At 35.4% G+C, this 17,051-nt stretch overlaps 1 protein-coding gene across 1 annotated transcript; it reads left to right on the top strand.

The window, feature by feature from the left end:
• Nucleotides 1–1,297: 1,297 nt before the first annotated feature.
• LOC123313702 (sodium-coupled monocarboxylate transporter 2-like) lies at nucleotides 1,298–15,853 on the top strand. Its single transcript, XM_044898688.1, has 8 exons — nucleotides 1,298–1,718; nucleotides 4,779–5,056; nucleotides 6,027–6,246; nucleotides 6,420–6,560; nucleotides 9,086–9,304; nucleotides 11,483–11,753; nucleotides 12,588–12,739; nucleotides 15,344–15,853. Exons 1-8 carry the CDS (start codon nucleotides 1,489–1,491, stop codon nucleotides 15,663–15,665), a joined length of 1,833 nt encoding a protein of 610 aa, XP_044754623.1. The 5' UTR covers nucleotides 1,298–1,488; the 3' UTR covers nucleotides 15,666–15,853.
• The last annotated feature ends 1,198 nt before the right edge of the window (nucleotides 15,854–17,051 follow it).

Genomic DNA, 17,051 nt, shown 5'->3' with positions numbered 1-17,051 from the left:
TTCGTTTTTTTAAATTGAATTTGTAATTTTTGAATTGGAAAAGAAGATTCTGTCAGTAGAATCTACGTATGAAAGTGACTAAGAAAGTAAGTTTCAGATATGTAACTTCAAACACAAAAAAGCTATGAGAACTTTTCGAATTCGTCAAAATCCCAATTTTTGATTATAACTCAAAATATAGAAATGATAGGCCGGTTCTCTTCTCAGAATTGGATTGGTCATGAAAAAAGAGCATAATGTGTCATCCGTTTTCTTCTTGCTCTGATAGTTTTCGAGATCCCCTCAGTAGACAACGAATTTTGCTCACCTTGTAAATAGAGGCAATAGAGAAATAGATACGAACTTCTGGACAAACATTTCTTGAATTGTGTTTTCGTAGGAACCGAAGAAACACATCCCAACGATTCAGAATCTGGTTACACCAAAATTTTTCAACCTCACGAAATTTCAGTATAGAGTCCAAAGCGGCTGAAATAAGAGTGGAACAGGAAAATAGTAATGATGCACTACTTGGTCAGTTTTTTTTTATAATTAGGGAAAATCAGATGTAGATAGATATTAAAATATCTATGAAATACATACAAGTATTTCAGTTTCTATAATTAGTGCAAGCAAAATTGTCCCAAAGTTTGCCGCCCCCTGAAATCTGCCGCCCTAGGCTGCAGCCTACTTAGCCTCTATGGTAAATCCGCCACTGATGCAAATAAACGAACGAATTCAATTGCTCAACTTCTCGCGCATAGAACATGGTCACAGATTACTCAAAAGATTCTCTGTAATCTGTGAACGTGGATGACTTTTGACTTTGAAAGAGAGGACTTGCAACTATTCGATCGATCGCAAGTGGACCAGTGGGCGCAGATGCACTACGACCGTTGTTGTGCACAAAACAGTTGCGCAATCGTTTATTTTGTGTAGAGGCTTAAACTATTTGATCGCAAAACTTTTCAGTTGCATTATATCACGGCTTTCTAACGACAGGTGGTTCAGAAAGCCCCCCTTCTTCAACTAAACAGTTGCAAAACTAAAAATTGCATGTGGCCGCAATATAATGTTCAGCCTGCCTTATATTCGTTGGTGCAAATTCGCATGCATGCATAATGGCATATGTATTCCAAACTTTTCCTGCAATTCTGTCTTAGGCTGTCTTATCAAGATGTTTTTGAAGCCACTTGAAAAAATTCATGTACTGGTAAAAGTAGAATTTTACGAGCATGCTCTAAGTACCAATTAACTCAATAGCGATAAAGTATTATCGCTCTCCGATCATAATTAATTTTATCTATGTTAATATAGTGCTATACATAAATTATTCTGTTCAAATCATCGCTGATTATCACAATTTTTGGCCAGGCTATACTTTTCTAATCCAATGCTGAACAACCTCTCTAATATGGTTCACTGTTTGTGCTGATGGTAACTGGTACGATCCTTCGAACCATAGATAGTGACAAATCAAAATTCAGTCGGAAAGTCCCACATCTATAAATGGGATTTCAAAATTCATCAAATTTAGGCACTACTCCATTACCATCTATAAACTTCAATACCATTTCATTTATTTGGTATGATTACCTACTATTCACCCTTGTCCTGGGATTTAGCTCTCTTATCGGTATATTTTTTGGATGTTTCCGTAAGCAAGACACCAAAAAAGAATATCTTCTGGGTGGAAAACGTATGACTGTATGGCCTATCGCTATCTCTTTGATTGCAAGGTGAGTGCAAATTTACGAAAAAATAATATTTTCAAGATAGTACTTTTTGACTACATTGGTCCTTTTTCTTATTGATTCTGGGTGGTTTCAAAACAAAGGCTCTTTTCCCAGATTCCCTTTTAATTATTTTCAAATTATTATATCTTTGAACTCACTTCGTCTCAATATCATGCACAGTACCTATATATTAATGGGATTAGGAAAGTGGTAAGAATCAGCAAATCTCAACTAATGCGAAAGTTTCACACATATATTTTACTTCTTCGGGACTAAAAAGATATAAATTATTATCATTATTCATAAAAGTCAATGGCAGAGAAACACGACGACATTCAACAGGCCACTCCATAACCTTCTAACCTCACAAACATTGTGGAGGACAAACCAATAAGTCATTACAAAGGAAATTCCTCTCTTGAAGAATATTTTCGTTGTTCAAAAGTTCAAAATAGTGGTATTTGAGTTCATCAAGAACTCCAAGAATATTTCTTTGGCAATCCGTAACCGTAATAGATATATGAAAAGTAAGTTGATATCTTTTGAGATGATAAATATCATCATCATATATCGAGATTTCTGAATTAACTATAAATTTTTTTTCAGTGAATAAAGAGTGACTATTTCATTGAAATTTCGAAAACAAATGTATGATAGAAGTGGCCGACGTTATTTCCAGAAAATAAGCAGATGAATCTAACAGTTTACGAAGATATCTAAGAAATAATGAAATTCATTGTATAGGGTGATTTCGCGAACTTTTAAGAACTGTCCAAATTTATGTGATACGGTCCTACAAATCGAATGATATTTGATTGCAGTATTCTGTAACCTCATCGAAGCTATCTTCATTCCTAATGTCGAATAAATCCGTTGAGAAGATAGAGTGGTTTTAATTTCCATTCACATTTGACAAACATGCACCCTGTAAATCAGAATCAGAACTCTTAAATACTACATATGGGTGTTTTTCGTGATCCTCTAGGTGTTCTCTATCTCACATTGAAGTGTTTCCAACCTTACCCGGGACACCCTGTATAAAAATAAATATAAATATCTACTTCTACAGATTGAACTTTCATGTATGAAAATTCGATGTACATTGCGCAAAAAAATTAACGCACATTATGGAAATCTCAAATTTATTCTACAACGGAAGGTGTTCTCAAGGATAATTATTTTTATTAGAATTATGCATGCATGTGTTATCCACTTTCAACGGTTTTCTTCAATACAGATGTTTTTTCCCAGCAGGAATAAAAAAAATGATATAATCAGATTTTTAATGTAATGGCTCCATTCTAAAATGAGTTGTTCTCGATCAATTCTCGATTCTCTATCAATTCAATAGTTTTTCTTGCGTTTGATTTTCTACACTCGATCGCTATGCAACGCGAAACACGCAATTTGACCCAAGAGGAATGTGCCCAAGCGGTAGTTTTGCGAGAAGAAGGGTGGACATACACAAGAATTGCAAGGTTTGCAGTTTCCCATACAAGTGTGTCCAGAATGTTGCAGCGATTCAGGGAGACAGGTATGAATGTCCGAAGACCAGGACAGGGTAGACCACGGGTAACAACTGCCATTCAAGAACGTTACTTGAGAGTTTCTTCGTTGAGACAACGGTTTGCAACCGCTCGCCTCCTTCAAATTCAGCTTGAGCAAACTCATGAGGTGCAAATTAGCACTCAGAGAATACGATTTAAGGCCTCGTGTCGCGACAAGAGGCCCAGCTCTTACCCCAGCCCATCGAAGGGCGCGTTTGGATTTTGCGAGAGAGCATATCCATTGGGAAGAGGCCTATTGGGAAAGAGTTCTCTTCACAGATGAGTCTATATTCTGCCTCTACCATTGTGATCGACGTTCCCTTGTATACAGACGTCCACATGAAAGATATGCTCATTGCAATTTCCCGAATACTACTGGTTTCGGGGGAGGATCGATTATGGTATGGGGTGGAATATCTTTGACTGCTCGCACAGACCTAGTGGTCGTTGATAATGGAGCTATGAATGCTGATAAGTATATAAGGAACATTCTTGAAGAGCATGTAGTGCCATTTGCCCCATACATTGGTGAAAATTTCATTTTTATGGACGATAATGCCAGACCATATCGTGCGCGCATCGTTCAGGAGTACCTTGAAGAGTATGAATGGCCAGCAAGAAGTCCAGATCTCAATCCGATTGAGCAGGTTTGGGACAACCTCAATAGAAGGCTGAGAAGTTCAGAAAATCATCCAGCTACTCTTAATGACTTAGGAATCCAACTCGGAGAAATCTGGGAAGGATTAGATCAGGACATTTTAAGATCACTCATTTTGAGTATATGAACCGTCGTTGCCGAGCTGTAATTAACGCAAGGGGTGGAAATACCAAGTATTAAATCACTTATCAGCATTTCAGTATTTTGAAAATTGTCATTTCTCGGCTTTCACTTAAGATTCGGTGAAATCCTGAATTTTTCTTCCATTTAATGTCTCTTGTTTCGTTCAAAACCTTTCCGAGAGAACATAAAAAATAAGTTGTAAAGTCAATGTAGAGTTAACTTTCATTAAAATTAAGATTTTCAGAATGTGTGTTAATTTTTTTTGTGCAGTGTATAATTTTGGAACATCCATGATAGTTGCTAGTATATTTCTGAACATCCATTGAATGTATAGACGGATATCATTCGCGAAATCAGGTATCAGGTATTATATCAAATGAACTTCTCTGAAATACGTGAAAAAGCACTATTGAATTTATATACGAATTGGAAATTGGTTGAGCATTCAGAAAATATGTGAAAAATCACCTATATACCTATATTTTACAAGCAAAATTCTCCCGTTTTAATGAATGAGTCACGAAACCCAGTGACCCGCTAACATTTTACAAATTGTAGACTTATTAGTTATCCTAGTCAATAAAATAGGTAGGTATTGCCATAATTGCAGGTAAAAACATAATTCCTATAATAATCACCATATATATTTTTTTACCGCATGAACCATTTGCAAACATTTCAACTTTATTTTGTATAGATAAATGTGAATAGATTCTGATAATGATTTATTCTCAGCCACACTTCAGCAATCACATTACTGGCAGTACCAGCTGATGTATATAGATACGGCCTTGGATTTTGGCAAGGATGCATATCCATATTTCTTCTGCATTTCACCACTTCCTATATCTTCCTTCCAGTTTTCTACAAACTGGAGTTGACAAGTGTCTATGAATACTTGGCGATGAGATTCGATGAAAGAACTAGAATGATGGCTTCAGCATTATACGCGATCTCACTCTTGCTTTATTTGCCTATAGTAATATATATTCCTTCCCTCGGATTTGCCACAGGTGAGTAAGTCAGAACTGAAAAAATTAGATATTAATAATTATTATTAATGAGAACAAAAGATTAATCTGAATATTGTCAGAATGATAGGGAATCATTTTTTTTTATTTTCAAATATGTACAAGTGGTTCTAAAAGTTTATGTTTGTATGAAGTAACTGGTGTCCCAAAACTAGAATTAGGATTACAGCATTTTTGTATTACAGGAAGTTATATGATGTCATGACATCTCTCAGCTATAAAATATAATATAACAAAATTGATACCTAATCTGGTGTATTATTATTTATGCGTTGTCGCATAATCAACAAGCAGACCGGTTTAGTCATAGTTGAATATGATCAATATACATTTTCATAAATGGATTAGGTGAATAAAATAAATTCAGAAGCATAACACCCCAGAATAATTGAATCAACAAATGTTTAATCATATGGATGCATACTGCTATCTTCACTTTGAGAGTTACGAAATTGAATTGGGTTGGTTCCCGTTTCTCTGTCAGATGTCGCTACGGTGTATTTATACATCATAGGTTGCGTTCACAAACTTACTCAGAGCAAGCTCTGAGTAAGCTCTGATTACCCGAAGCGTTCACAAACGTACTTTTAGTTCCTCAGAGTATGCTCTCTGAGCATGACCATACTCATACTCTACTCTCGGAGTAAGTTTATGAGCACACCCATAATCCGCTACTGACATCGAAAAAGGAGCCGACAATTCATTCCAGTTTCGTCTACGAAGGAGATATGTTGCTCTGACGAGGTCAAATCAGACCGAAACCACGGTCAGCACCTACTCTTTGTCGACGAAATGGAATTTCTGTTGATACATGGAGTGATGTTGATTGAGTTTGTTAGTTTTATTCAGATCGTAACATAACCATTTGTTGATTTAATTATGTTATACATCTGAATTAATTTCGTTCAATATACATTTTGATGTTTTTATTTTATCCACATATTTTGTTTAGCAACTGGCATAGGAGTACACGTTGTTGCACCAATAGCTTGTGGAATATGCATATTTTATACAACAATTGGAGGTCTAAAAGCTGTTGTTTGGACAGACACCTTCCAGTTTACACTCACCGTCGGATGTTTGGTTGCAGTTCTGATGTTAGCATTAAAAAAAGCTGGTGGTTTCTTCACCATGTGGAACACTGCCCTTGAAGGTCACAGACTTGATGTTAGGTACGTTGTACAAATTTTACACAAGCATGTTGATTGTGCAGTCATTTAAGGAAGGTGCTATAAGTCCCAGTTCTAAGTAGCGCTGCATACGCTGCATAGATTCAAAAAGTTTCTTCAAAATTTTGAACCCCATTACTGATATAATAGGGTACCTACCAATCTATTTGTTGCAGTTTTGACCCAGATCCTACGGAAAGAGATGGGTTCTGGGCTGTTGTTATTGGCTTAACCTTTTTGTTCACTGCTCAAAACAGTGTACACCAAGGATGCGTACAGAAGTTACTCTCCTTACCAAGTATGGGAGACGCCAAAAAGTAAGTTTATTAAAACATCCATATACATATTAACAAACACTTAGGCCCAGTTCTACAGTTGAAATTCAAACTGAGTTTCAACCCAGCTCAACTTTGACAATGTTATATAATTTTGATGGGTTGAACTAGAGTACTAGAGATGTATTTTGGCATGAACGTTTTTCAAAAATATTTCGTAGGTTTTGAAACATAAGTCACACATAATTTGTTTTGAAAGAATTTTTGGGTCTGGAAACGTCAAAAACGGTGAGGATTTTCAAAGAAGATTCTATTTTCTAGTTTCATGTATGGAGAGTAGAGAGAAGGAGAACGATCGCTGCTTTGAGACCACAGATTTTTTGTCCCCTAAAATATGTACCAATAGGGTAGTTCCTGCTTTTGCCAACAGGCGCGCTGGCCATCACGAGAGTGCGAAATTTTGATTTACACAAATCAAATTGTAGTTGGCTCGTTGGCTGAGTGAACTGTTTCCCTGGTGACAGATGATAGGAATATTATTATTTTCGATTTTTGATAAGAGAACAACATATGACCATGGTGAAATGTTGAAGCGTGCGCTAGTATAAGAGTGTTTTGGCATCGGAAAGAAAAGGAGAAGACATAAAATTTCCGAGAGCATTTTTGAGAGAAAATTGGAAAAAACCTTATCTCAAGAATCGACTCCGAATCAATTTGTGTGTCAAGAGCGATGAAGATATCAAAAAGATGATGGATTCATTATAAACGAAATCGAAATTGTCATCCCTCGTGAGAAGTTGACTCTTCTGAATAAGAATATCTAACCAATAAAACTACATGGTTCAGAAGTAAATATTCTTGAAGAATTTTGTTGGCATAACATAATATATGGTTTATATCGGTTCTCAGCTGAGTATTGGCAACAGAATCTACTCTAATACCTAAGTGATAAATCTGAGACTGCTACCTTTTGTTGTCTTGATGTGTACTACTCCTCACTACGGATTTATATAATTTTGAAGATTACGGTAAACCAACTAACATAGCTGCTTTCAATAAACAATGATAAACAAAAGTAGGTACAATTTTTTTGATCAGTGATTTCTTTTGAATTTCATTGATTTCGACTTGCATTTTATTGCATATAATTCAGAGAACTCATATTTAATATAGATTTGAAGAAAGGTATTTGAAAAATCATCAGAAAAACCACGATGACACATAACCTAAAATAAAACGAAGGCTGTTCATTTCAAATTGACTCTTGAATCCCCACCCCTTATCGATACCCGCTGCAATCGCAGCGACACCTATCCTACGTTTCCCGTTTTCAAGGACACATTTTTAGTACGTCGATCGTTCTCCTTCTCTCTACTCTCCATAGTTTCATGTGAAAACCGAGGAAACACTGAAATACAAAGATTACCATTTAAAACACAAAGTTTTGACCCACCCAGCAAAGAGTGAATCCTTCGTGAGTTTGTCTATGTTCGTGACCGACAATAATTTGATTTTGTGGAGCTCAAGCAATTGTGGTAGAATTGAAAAAAAATAAATTAATATCTTTTCACATATATGAAAACAGTGGGCCAGTATTGCAAGATTTTATAGATATGGAAGTACATACAGGGTTAGAACTATTTAGAGGGGGACTATAGGGTATCGAAAACCGTTAGAAATACAGGGTAGCTGAAAAAGTTGTGTTATCCAAGGATGAGTGGGTGGATGCAAACAGTTCCCGAATATCTCTGATGGTTCCTGAGATATCTCGAAAAAACTGAAAAAACAAGATTATCATTTTTTTCTTCATAACTCATTTGTTTATGGAGATAAGTACACGAAATTCGGTGTGTAGTCATAATACTATATAGCGATTATACTGGTGTACTACTTTTTTGTAATTTAAGCCACCTTTATTTTTAACGGTTTTCGATATTCCTATAGTCAACCTCTAAATAGTTCTAACCCTGTATATAAGTATTTCAATTATATAAGCTCCGCCGAATTTTAGGAAGAATCATAAATCCTAATCACAAATTCTAAAGAGTATTTACATGAACATAGAACATATCAAATTTCTAAGTAGGTACTTGAGTTTTCATCAAGAACTTCTTTATTGCAACTGGAAACCCATATTTTTTATCGAATAATAATATTCTACTCCTAAAAATGAATGAATAATATCGTTACCATATTTGTGATTTTATCGTCATTTTGGATAACTCATTAAAATTAATTTACTGATCCTTATAATTTCGAATGTGATTAAGGAAAGGGCTGAGAAAAAGTATACTTTTATTATCAGCAAATTCACAAATACTTACATACTTTTCTGGTTCCCTTAGAAGAAAGTTTGACATTTGGATAGTGCTATATCATGTCATAATTTCCTAAAAAAAAAGATCTGAGAAATGAAGGGTTTCTTGACTGAAGAACACTTCTCTCAGGGCATATATTAAGAGGACTATAAATTATTGTACCATCGCAGTTTGTTATCAGAATTGTAGCCTACTGCAATCATTCATGAAAACCCCTCATGAGTTATAATTGAATATACGCCATTACAGATCCTGCTTTATATATACGCAAGGATGTATCATAGCAAAGACTTTGAGCATATTTATTGGATTAACAATGTATTCCGTATTTGCTGGATGCGATCCATTCACGACCAAAAAGGTAGGAAGAAATGACGAGTTGATTTCATTCTTCATCGTGGATGTAGGGAGCAGTGTTCCTGGATTATCTGGCCTCTTCTTCGCAGGTGTTTTCTGTGCAGCTCTCAGGTAAAAAGGATGACAGTACAGTCAGACAAATTTCCAATTTGATTGATTCTTTAGAAAAGTATCCAAAGAATTATGTTCCAGATACATAACAGGCGATATATTGGGTGAAATACTAATCTCTTATAACTTACTTTTAAGAGATACTGGACATCTATCGGTTGTTTAAATATCTGGAGAATTTTCAAACTAACGATTCATCTGTTATCTCAACACATAAACAGGATGTTTATGTGTTATATGTACCCTAATAGCACACAACGTCCATGGGACGTACAATTCATGTTCATTTAACGTCGGAACGTCCATGGACTTGATTTGTATGTCCTTTGGACGTCCTTTTCCGGACAGTTTTAGGACGTCCAAGATGGATATCCATTGTTAGTCCAATTTATGTCCGTATCGGATATCCATTGGATGACTGTGATGGACATAATACGGACTATATGACATATGTCCGTATCATATAGTTCCAAAATAGTCCCTGACCGACTTAATACAGGCAATGTCAAAAATATGTCCTTACTGGATATCCATTAGGTGTCCGTGATGAACATAGTACGGACCATATAACTCATACATATATATTACATGGTCCGTATAACGTCCATGACGGACACCTATTGGATATCCGGTAGGGACATCTTTTGAATGTCCTCACCGGATATTCACTAGGAGTCCGTAATGGACGTAATATGGACCAACTAACATGTATATATTACATGGTCCGTATAACGTCCATCACGGACACCCAGTGAATATCCGGTAGGGACATCTTTTGAATGTCCATACCGGATATTCACTAGGAGTCCGTAATGGACGTAATATGGACCAAATTACACATTACATGGTCCGTATAACGTCCATCACGGATATCTAATGGATATCCGGTAGGGACATCTTTTGAATGTCCATACCGGATATTCACTAGGAGTCCGTAATATGGACCAAATAATACATACATGTATATCAATGAACACCAAAATTTAATATTATTTTTCACTAAACTCCATTTTTCCGCTTGGTAGTATATGAATATCTTATGAATATTATATTATGTATAACGTTATGATGAAAGAAGACTAAATACTTGAGTAATTACTATTATAAAATAATCTATGTTTGAGTTTTGAGACTTTAGTTTTTATTATATGGTATTTCTGTATTAATCGACTACTATTCCATAAATCAGTTAACAATATGATGAATATGTTCCTACAAGTAGGTATATCGTATAGTCTCGGTAGCTAGGACGGTTGCAGCGAAGACACAGTAATGCGATGTCCCCACGTACTCGCGAGTTCGAATCCGAGCCAAGTGTTAAAAATTTCTAGTAAGTATGGATGGAAATGAGAACAAGACAGAAAATACCATCTGCGTCTGAGTGTAAGACATTGTGTTCTAGGAGATTAAAATTCTAATAGATAGCCAACGTCGTGGTAAATTTTTGTACCGTTGACATAGCTAATGATGGTCCGAACGGGATATCCATTGGACGTCCGCGATGGACGTCCGAATTCGGTTCAAAGTTGTGACATTTGTACGTCCCTCGGATGTCCATAGAACGTCCATTGTACCAGAAATGGACGTCCCATGGATGTCCGTAATGTCCGAAGAGGACGTCCTATGGATGTCCATAGAACTACTTTGTGCCATTAGGGTATATTATCGAAAAACACCGTGTATCGTTAATACACTTTCAACGAACGTTCATAATCATTTATTGAATAAATGGCATTATGATCAATACAAATATTAAACAGCTGAATTTTTGAGTATCCTAACAGTTGCTACACTCACCCCAATCAAACCCCCTTGCGCCCTAGCCACCCCAAAACAAGAAATAATAAATCGTTTAAAAGCATGTATGGAATGCTTGAGAATGTTTTAGCAAAAGTGCTAGGAAAAATTGAAGTATTCTCAGTTAAAACGGTGAGGTCTAGACGTCCCAAGAAAGAATAATCTTCTAGAATTTAAATTTTGTGAAAAAAATTTGAAAAATGTCACTGTCGTTCAACTTGGAAACGTATTATCCAACAACCTTTCTCTACGAATATTGTTGAGAATAGTATGGTATAGTAATAGAGACATAAAAAAAAATGGACAATTGTTTAGAATTAATAAAAAATTTCAAAAAAATATTTGGCAGGTCCCATTTAATAATTTAATCTGTATTTTCAGCACCCTATCGGCCAATCTTAATTGTGTGGCTGGAACATTGTACACTGACTTCGTATCGAAAATGATGGATCCAGGAATATCAGAAAAAACCACGAGTAATATACTGAAACTACTGGTTATTATTGCTGGAGTATGTGGTTGTTTAATGATTTACGTCATTGAACATCTCGGTGGAATAGTACAACTAAGTATCAGCTTGAAAGGAATCACTATTGGGCCTCTTCTGGGAGTTTTTAGCATGGGTGTTTTGACCAGAAGAGTCAATTCAAAGGTGAAGGAAACAGAATTTTCACAAAAAATTCTGAAACATGCAGATTACCAATAAAAGCTCCATACGGGTTTCTCGAAAACTACTTGACATAACTTGATGAAACATTGCAAAAAACTTTAGTACCATCTATCATCCGATGATAAAGATCCATCCAGCTCTTGACTGAAATTGGTGGTTAACGATTAATTTTTTTTTAAATTTATTTATTACCTTTGCACCTTGAGTCATCCAACCATTGAAAAGTTTGTGTTTTTTACATTCTCGTTATACTCACAATCCCGTTCCTTGTCAAAATATTGTAACGTTCTCTGGGTTAATCAAATTATTTATTCACACAATTAATACACTAATTTATGTACAAGGACCTACTCTAATTTAATAACACAGACACTAATTATTTATTTTCACTACATTGCACTTTTCAGGATTTCACTGTTCTCTCGGCGTATTCAGAACACTTACTGCCGTGAGGTCCACCGTGCATATCTTTTATATCGATACCCCCTATTCGAAATAATTTCTTATGCCATCAAGAGCCCTCGCGATGTTTTCGAGAAGCGCCAGGGGCGTATTCAAAGGATTCGGGCGTTACAATATTAGCTTCAACCACATTTCTCTTTGAAATTGATGGATCAGAAGAACCAAGTTGTTGAGTAGTTCCTGAATAATTTGAAAAACAAGTTGATATTATATGTATTTCACAATCGATTTCTATTATTTTTTCATACTCATATTGAAAAACAAAACAAAATTCAGAAAAGGTTTATTTTTTCGAGCTCTAGTTCAAAGGTCCATAAGAGAAACTTATCGAAATTTTATATTTTCCTTCAACAGGGGGCGTTTTACGGAGCTCTTCTTAGTATGATTTTCATGCTATGGTTCTTCACTACCGTAAAATACTATGAGAAAATGGGACATCTTAAATATGAACCTAAACCGCTATCCACAGCCAATTGTGATTATGTCTTCAGTTTCAATGAGACAAGGTGAGTTCATTCCTGAGTAAAATTTTATTTTGGTTGCCTGAAAACTACGTGAATTTGAAATCCTCTTTATCGAATATAACAGTTTATACTCAAAATTGCCAATGAAAACTGATGAGAAGCATGCACCTTATCCATATGTCAGTTGCGGTTTAGCAACGGCTTTTTTTATTTTCAATTTTGTCTCTTTCGACATGTGGTTATTTCTAATTATCAGTGGGTAGAGTCTATTCATCGCTGCCTTGGTTTTGTCGATGGCTTGTTTCATATGGCTTCCCCAGGTTAGTCTTTTACCTAGGTTAATACCTAAGTACTTCTAATGTCCATTAGATTTCTTCTCCATCAGCCTGCAGATTTGTCGTTGTTCTCAGTTTTCTATTCTGTAGTAGTATTGCTTTGATTGGCTCTTCTTCCCGTTGAGTTTTTTTTCCACGTGATACACCCTTCATTTATGTCCTTGACACCTTCTTGTAATTTTCGTTCTATGACTTCTGGCTTGCGATGTCGAATTGAGATTCCAGTATCGTCAGCGTTTAGTGTCAGCAGAGTTCTTGGATTTTTTGGAATATGTTGTACAATAGTGGTCCAAGTACTGACCCTTGAGGCACTCCTGCTTTCATATATCTGGATGGGGTAATTTCTCCTTCCACTTTCACGTATTATTATTATTATTATTTGAACCGGGATCGTTGTGATTCGGATAGCCTTCCGGTAACTACGACCATGTATATCTCTTTGTTTTTTACGCTACTCATTCATAGGAATCTAAGTAGGTCGTCAATTTTGTTGATAAAACTGACAACATCCTTAGTATCCAGGACTGGTTTTCCCATATGAATGGTTCTTAGGCCAGCTAGCTCTGGACACTTGCATACTATGTGTTCAGCTGTTTCTGCTTAAGATCCACAGAGCCTACAAATTTCATCTGCTGACTTCCCCATACAAATATCATTTGTACCGACAGTGCACTGTCAGCAGTCCCAGCATCAGCCGAAGCCCAGCTCGTGACAGTTTAGCAGTTTTCTGGTGTAGGTTGTTGAAATCATCACGAATTTCTTTGACTGAGTAAGTGTTCCTTCAGTGGGTTATTTTGTTTCACGTAGAATCTCCTGTTACAGAAATAGTTTCTAATTAGGTTGCATAATTTGATCGAATATCCAGCACATTTTATTTTATAAATCAATCCTTCATGCCAAACTCTGTCGAATGCTCTGGTACATCTAGTAGAATAATACCTTTGTTGCTTGTTCATTTTGAAATCCATCTGTTGTATATAGTCTTAAAAACTGAGTGATTTTTGTGAATCCGAATTGGTCTGCTGGTATGATATCGAATTTTTCAGTTTCTTCTGTTAGTCTCTTGGCGATTACTCATTCGACCACTTTTCCTAGGGCTGACAATAGACTCATCGTAGTTTTGGTTAAGTTAATAGACCTGTAGTTTAGGGTTTTTTTTCCTCTACACATGCACTATGACTCCCCAACTATAATGAGATCTTCAATTTCTCTGTATGTATCACCATATGGATGCATCGGTGGTGGTCTCGTTCATTCTTCGTGCTTTTTCCTTGGGCATCTAGTATATTCCTTTCTAGTTTATCAACTGCACTTTCCAGAGCATCCGATGTATTGATTGTTGATATTTCTACCAAAAAGAGAGAAGGGTTGATAGGTTTCAGGTCCAATGAAACGAAAATAATTTAATAATTTGCCGACGTTTCGATTTATTTAAAACCTTCTTTAAAGGCTATTATTGTTTGGTTCTATTAGTCATCTAATTTCTATCAAGAAAAGAGTGAAAAAGATACTTAGAGAGATGTACATTTTTCTTCCAAACGCAGTCTTATTGGAAGTGAAATCTGCCATGATATTATGGCAGAGGATAAGCAGCTAGCACAAAAGTTGATATGCCATTCGAAAGTACACTAAATGAGGTATTTTTTACTGTAAAGAAAACATGTGCATAATTATTAATTTTTCATCGTCAAAACCACTGGAAAAATAGAACTGATTTTGTACACTTCAGACTCGTTATGTTCATCTCCTTACCACGCCCGCAATAGGACTTTTTTCTGCACACAGACTCTATTATCTACTAGGAAATCTATTGCCCTTTCCGAATATGTGGTCTTATTTGACGAGACTACAAGGTAAACTGAATAATGATTGAGTTTATGAAAAAACTTTTATTTCGTGAAATCAAGAAATTTTAAATTGAAGAATAACCGTCAGCATTTCGACCATGTGTTATATGACATTTTTTGTTGCAAATCACTCATCTGATCCCCCCTTGAAATTTGGCCACTTTAAAAGTAGACACCCTGTATACAACGAAAATTTCGAAGTGGAGAAAAAGATAACTTTATATTTACTTCATTTCTTTTAAGTTACATTGCAAATAAGTATAGTTATCGTTTATTCGTAAATTCCTCAATGAGTGTTATAAAAATAAACATATCAGGAAAACTGTATTGTTTTTCAGAGTCTTCTATTTTCTGTTATGGGAAACCCAATAATCCATATTTTTATTTACTGAAAATAAAGTGAACAAACAGATAATATCATTCGACATATAGGTGTATCTTTCAAATAATATTTTCACTTTCAGTACCATAAAACCTCCGCCGTCTAATGTCAACATATTTTTCCTCTTCAAGTTGAGTTTTTACTATTACACTATGATTGGTACACTGGTATGTTGCTTGATTGGTTCGTGCATAAGCTTTTTCACAAATACAAAAAACGATCCAGTAGTACCCAAGAAATTATTATGCCCCTTGGTCCATTGGATGTATGATGATGAAGAAGAAGTTGAAGTAGAGAACAGAAGTAATGGAGATTATTTGAATATTGAAATGGCACTAGAACTAACCACATTTCACGAGGAAGGAACAAAAAGACGCATGACCCTTGGTCCACTGGATGTATGATGATGAAGAAGAAGTTGAAGAAGAGAACAGAAGTAATGGAGATTATTTAAATATTGAAATGGCACTAGAACTAACCACAATTCACGAGGAAGGAACAAAAAGACGCATGATGTGAAAAAACCTTGTTCAATATAAGTTTTAATGGATTCCATAACGTTAGAAAATTCAATAAAATCTTTCTTTATAAATTTACTTGCTTTCATTCCAAATTAATCAGAGATGTAAAAAACTCTATATCTATACCTGAAGCAGGAGAAAAGATCCCATAATATTGGGTGATGCGATGAGACTTTATAGCCTTACTGTTCTAATCTATACTGCATGGAACGCCGATAATACTACCCCATTTCACGAGATACTTATACTTCATTCAACTTTATTTTAGCAGTCGGTTGGCCATGGAAATTTGACACATTTCACTCTGTATAGTACGAAAATGTGGGGTTATGAAGCTTGTCAAAACATTTTTGGGTTTTAAATCAACGCTATGTTGCCCGTTCTACGTAAAAGTTTCTGTTATTACGTATTTTATCACAATGTCGAATCTCTTCGGAAAATATGTGACGAATATAATTGAAGTTTATACAAACTGATTGAAGGCATACCATATCCAGTTATTTACTTGCATGGAAAATACAAGAGATCAGTATAATATCATAATATGCACTAGCTTGACGAGAGTTGATGTTCGTTATCTTCTTTGGCTTACATCATTTGTAGATTTCAAAAATATTAACCCGAAGATGAAATGCTTATGATGCAGTGGTTGGGAATGGGTATCTCCCGAAGGAATTAACAGATAATTACAAGAATGTTAAATTCTTCAACAAAAATCATCTTGCATCAATATAAGTGAAAGGAATTGAAGGAAATTTCAAATTAAGATGAACTTCACCTTTGAACAAAAATTTCACATGAATAAACAAGTAACAGGGCAACTTGCGCGTATTTGTGGCTATTCATCTTAATACATTGATGTAATAATAATAATCAGGTATTTATTAGTACCTTAAGACATTTACATTGTATAGGACAAATGAAAAATAGAAAAATCCATTTTAGGGAACTTATTCTCCGATGACATTTATAGAAAATCCTGTAGTAAACTTTTCGCATTAATTCACTCATACATAAAATTCTCAAATGCCACCACTTTTTTGCGTCTCCCAATAGAAGGAAATTCTTTGTCATCCTCTTCATTCACAATCGTTCTGATTGTGGAAATATCCAGCTGAAATACAAGTCGTTTAGATTCAGATGAAACATTTTATGAATTCTCTTACATTGAATATGTTCGCTACCGTCTGACGTATTGTGGATTTTAGAATATCAGGGTATAACTATTTGAATGAGCGGACCTGAATTCTAAATTGCACTTCCTGAAAC

The sequence above is a fragment of the Coccinella septempunctata genome, chromosome 1, assembly GCF_907165205.1.
Source record: "Coccinella septempunctata chromosome 1, icCocSept1.1, whole genome shotgun sequence".
Lineage (NCBI taxonomy): Eukaryota > Metazoa > Arthropoda > Insecta > Coleoptera > Coccinellidae > Coccinella > Coccinella septempunctata.
Note: the sequence above shows the minus strand (reverse complement) of the source record. Positions and strands in the feature narration are given on the sequence as shown.

What these genes read in the sequence shown, in the direction of transcription:
- LOC123313702 (XM_044898688.1), top strand. Translation starts at nt 1,489, where the DNA reads ATGGGATTTCAAAATTCATCAAATTTAGGCACTACTCCATTACCATCT. An exon ending in AGTATGGGAGACGCCAAAAA is followed by an intron (nt 6,561 to 9,085) that starts GTAAGTTTATTA and finishes ACGCCATTACAG; the next exon opens with ATCCTGCTTTATATATACGC. An exon ending in GTTTTCTGTGCAGCTCTCAG is followed by an intron (nt 9,305 to 11,482) that starts GTAAAAAGGATG and finishes CTGTATTTTCAG; the next exon opens with CACCCTATCGGCCAATCTTA.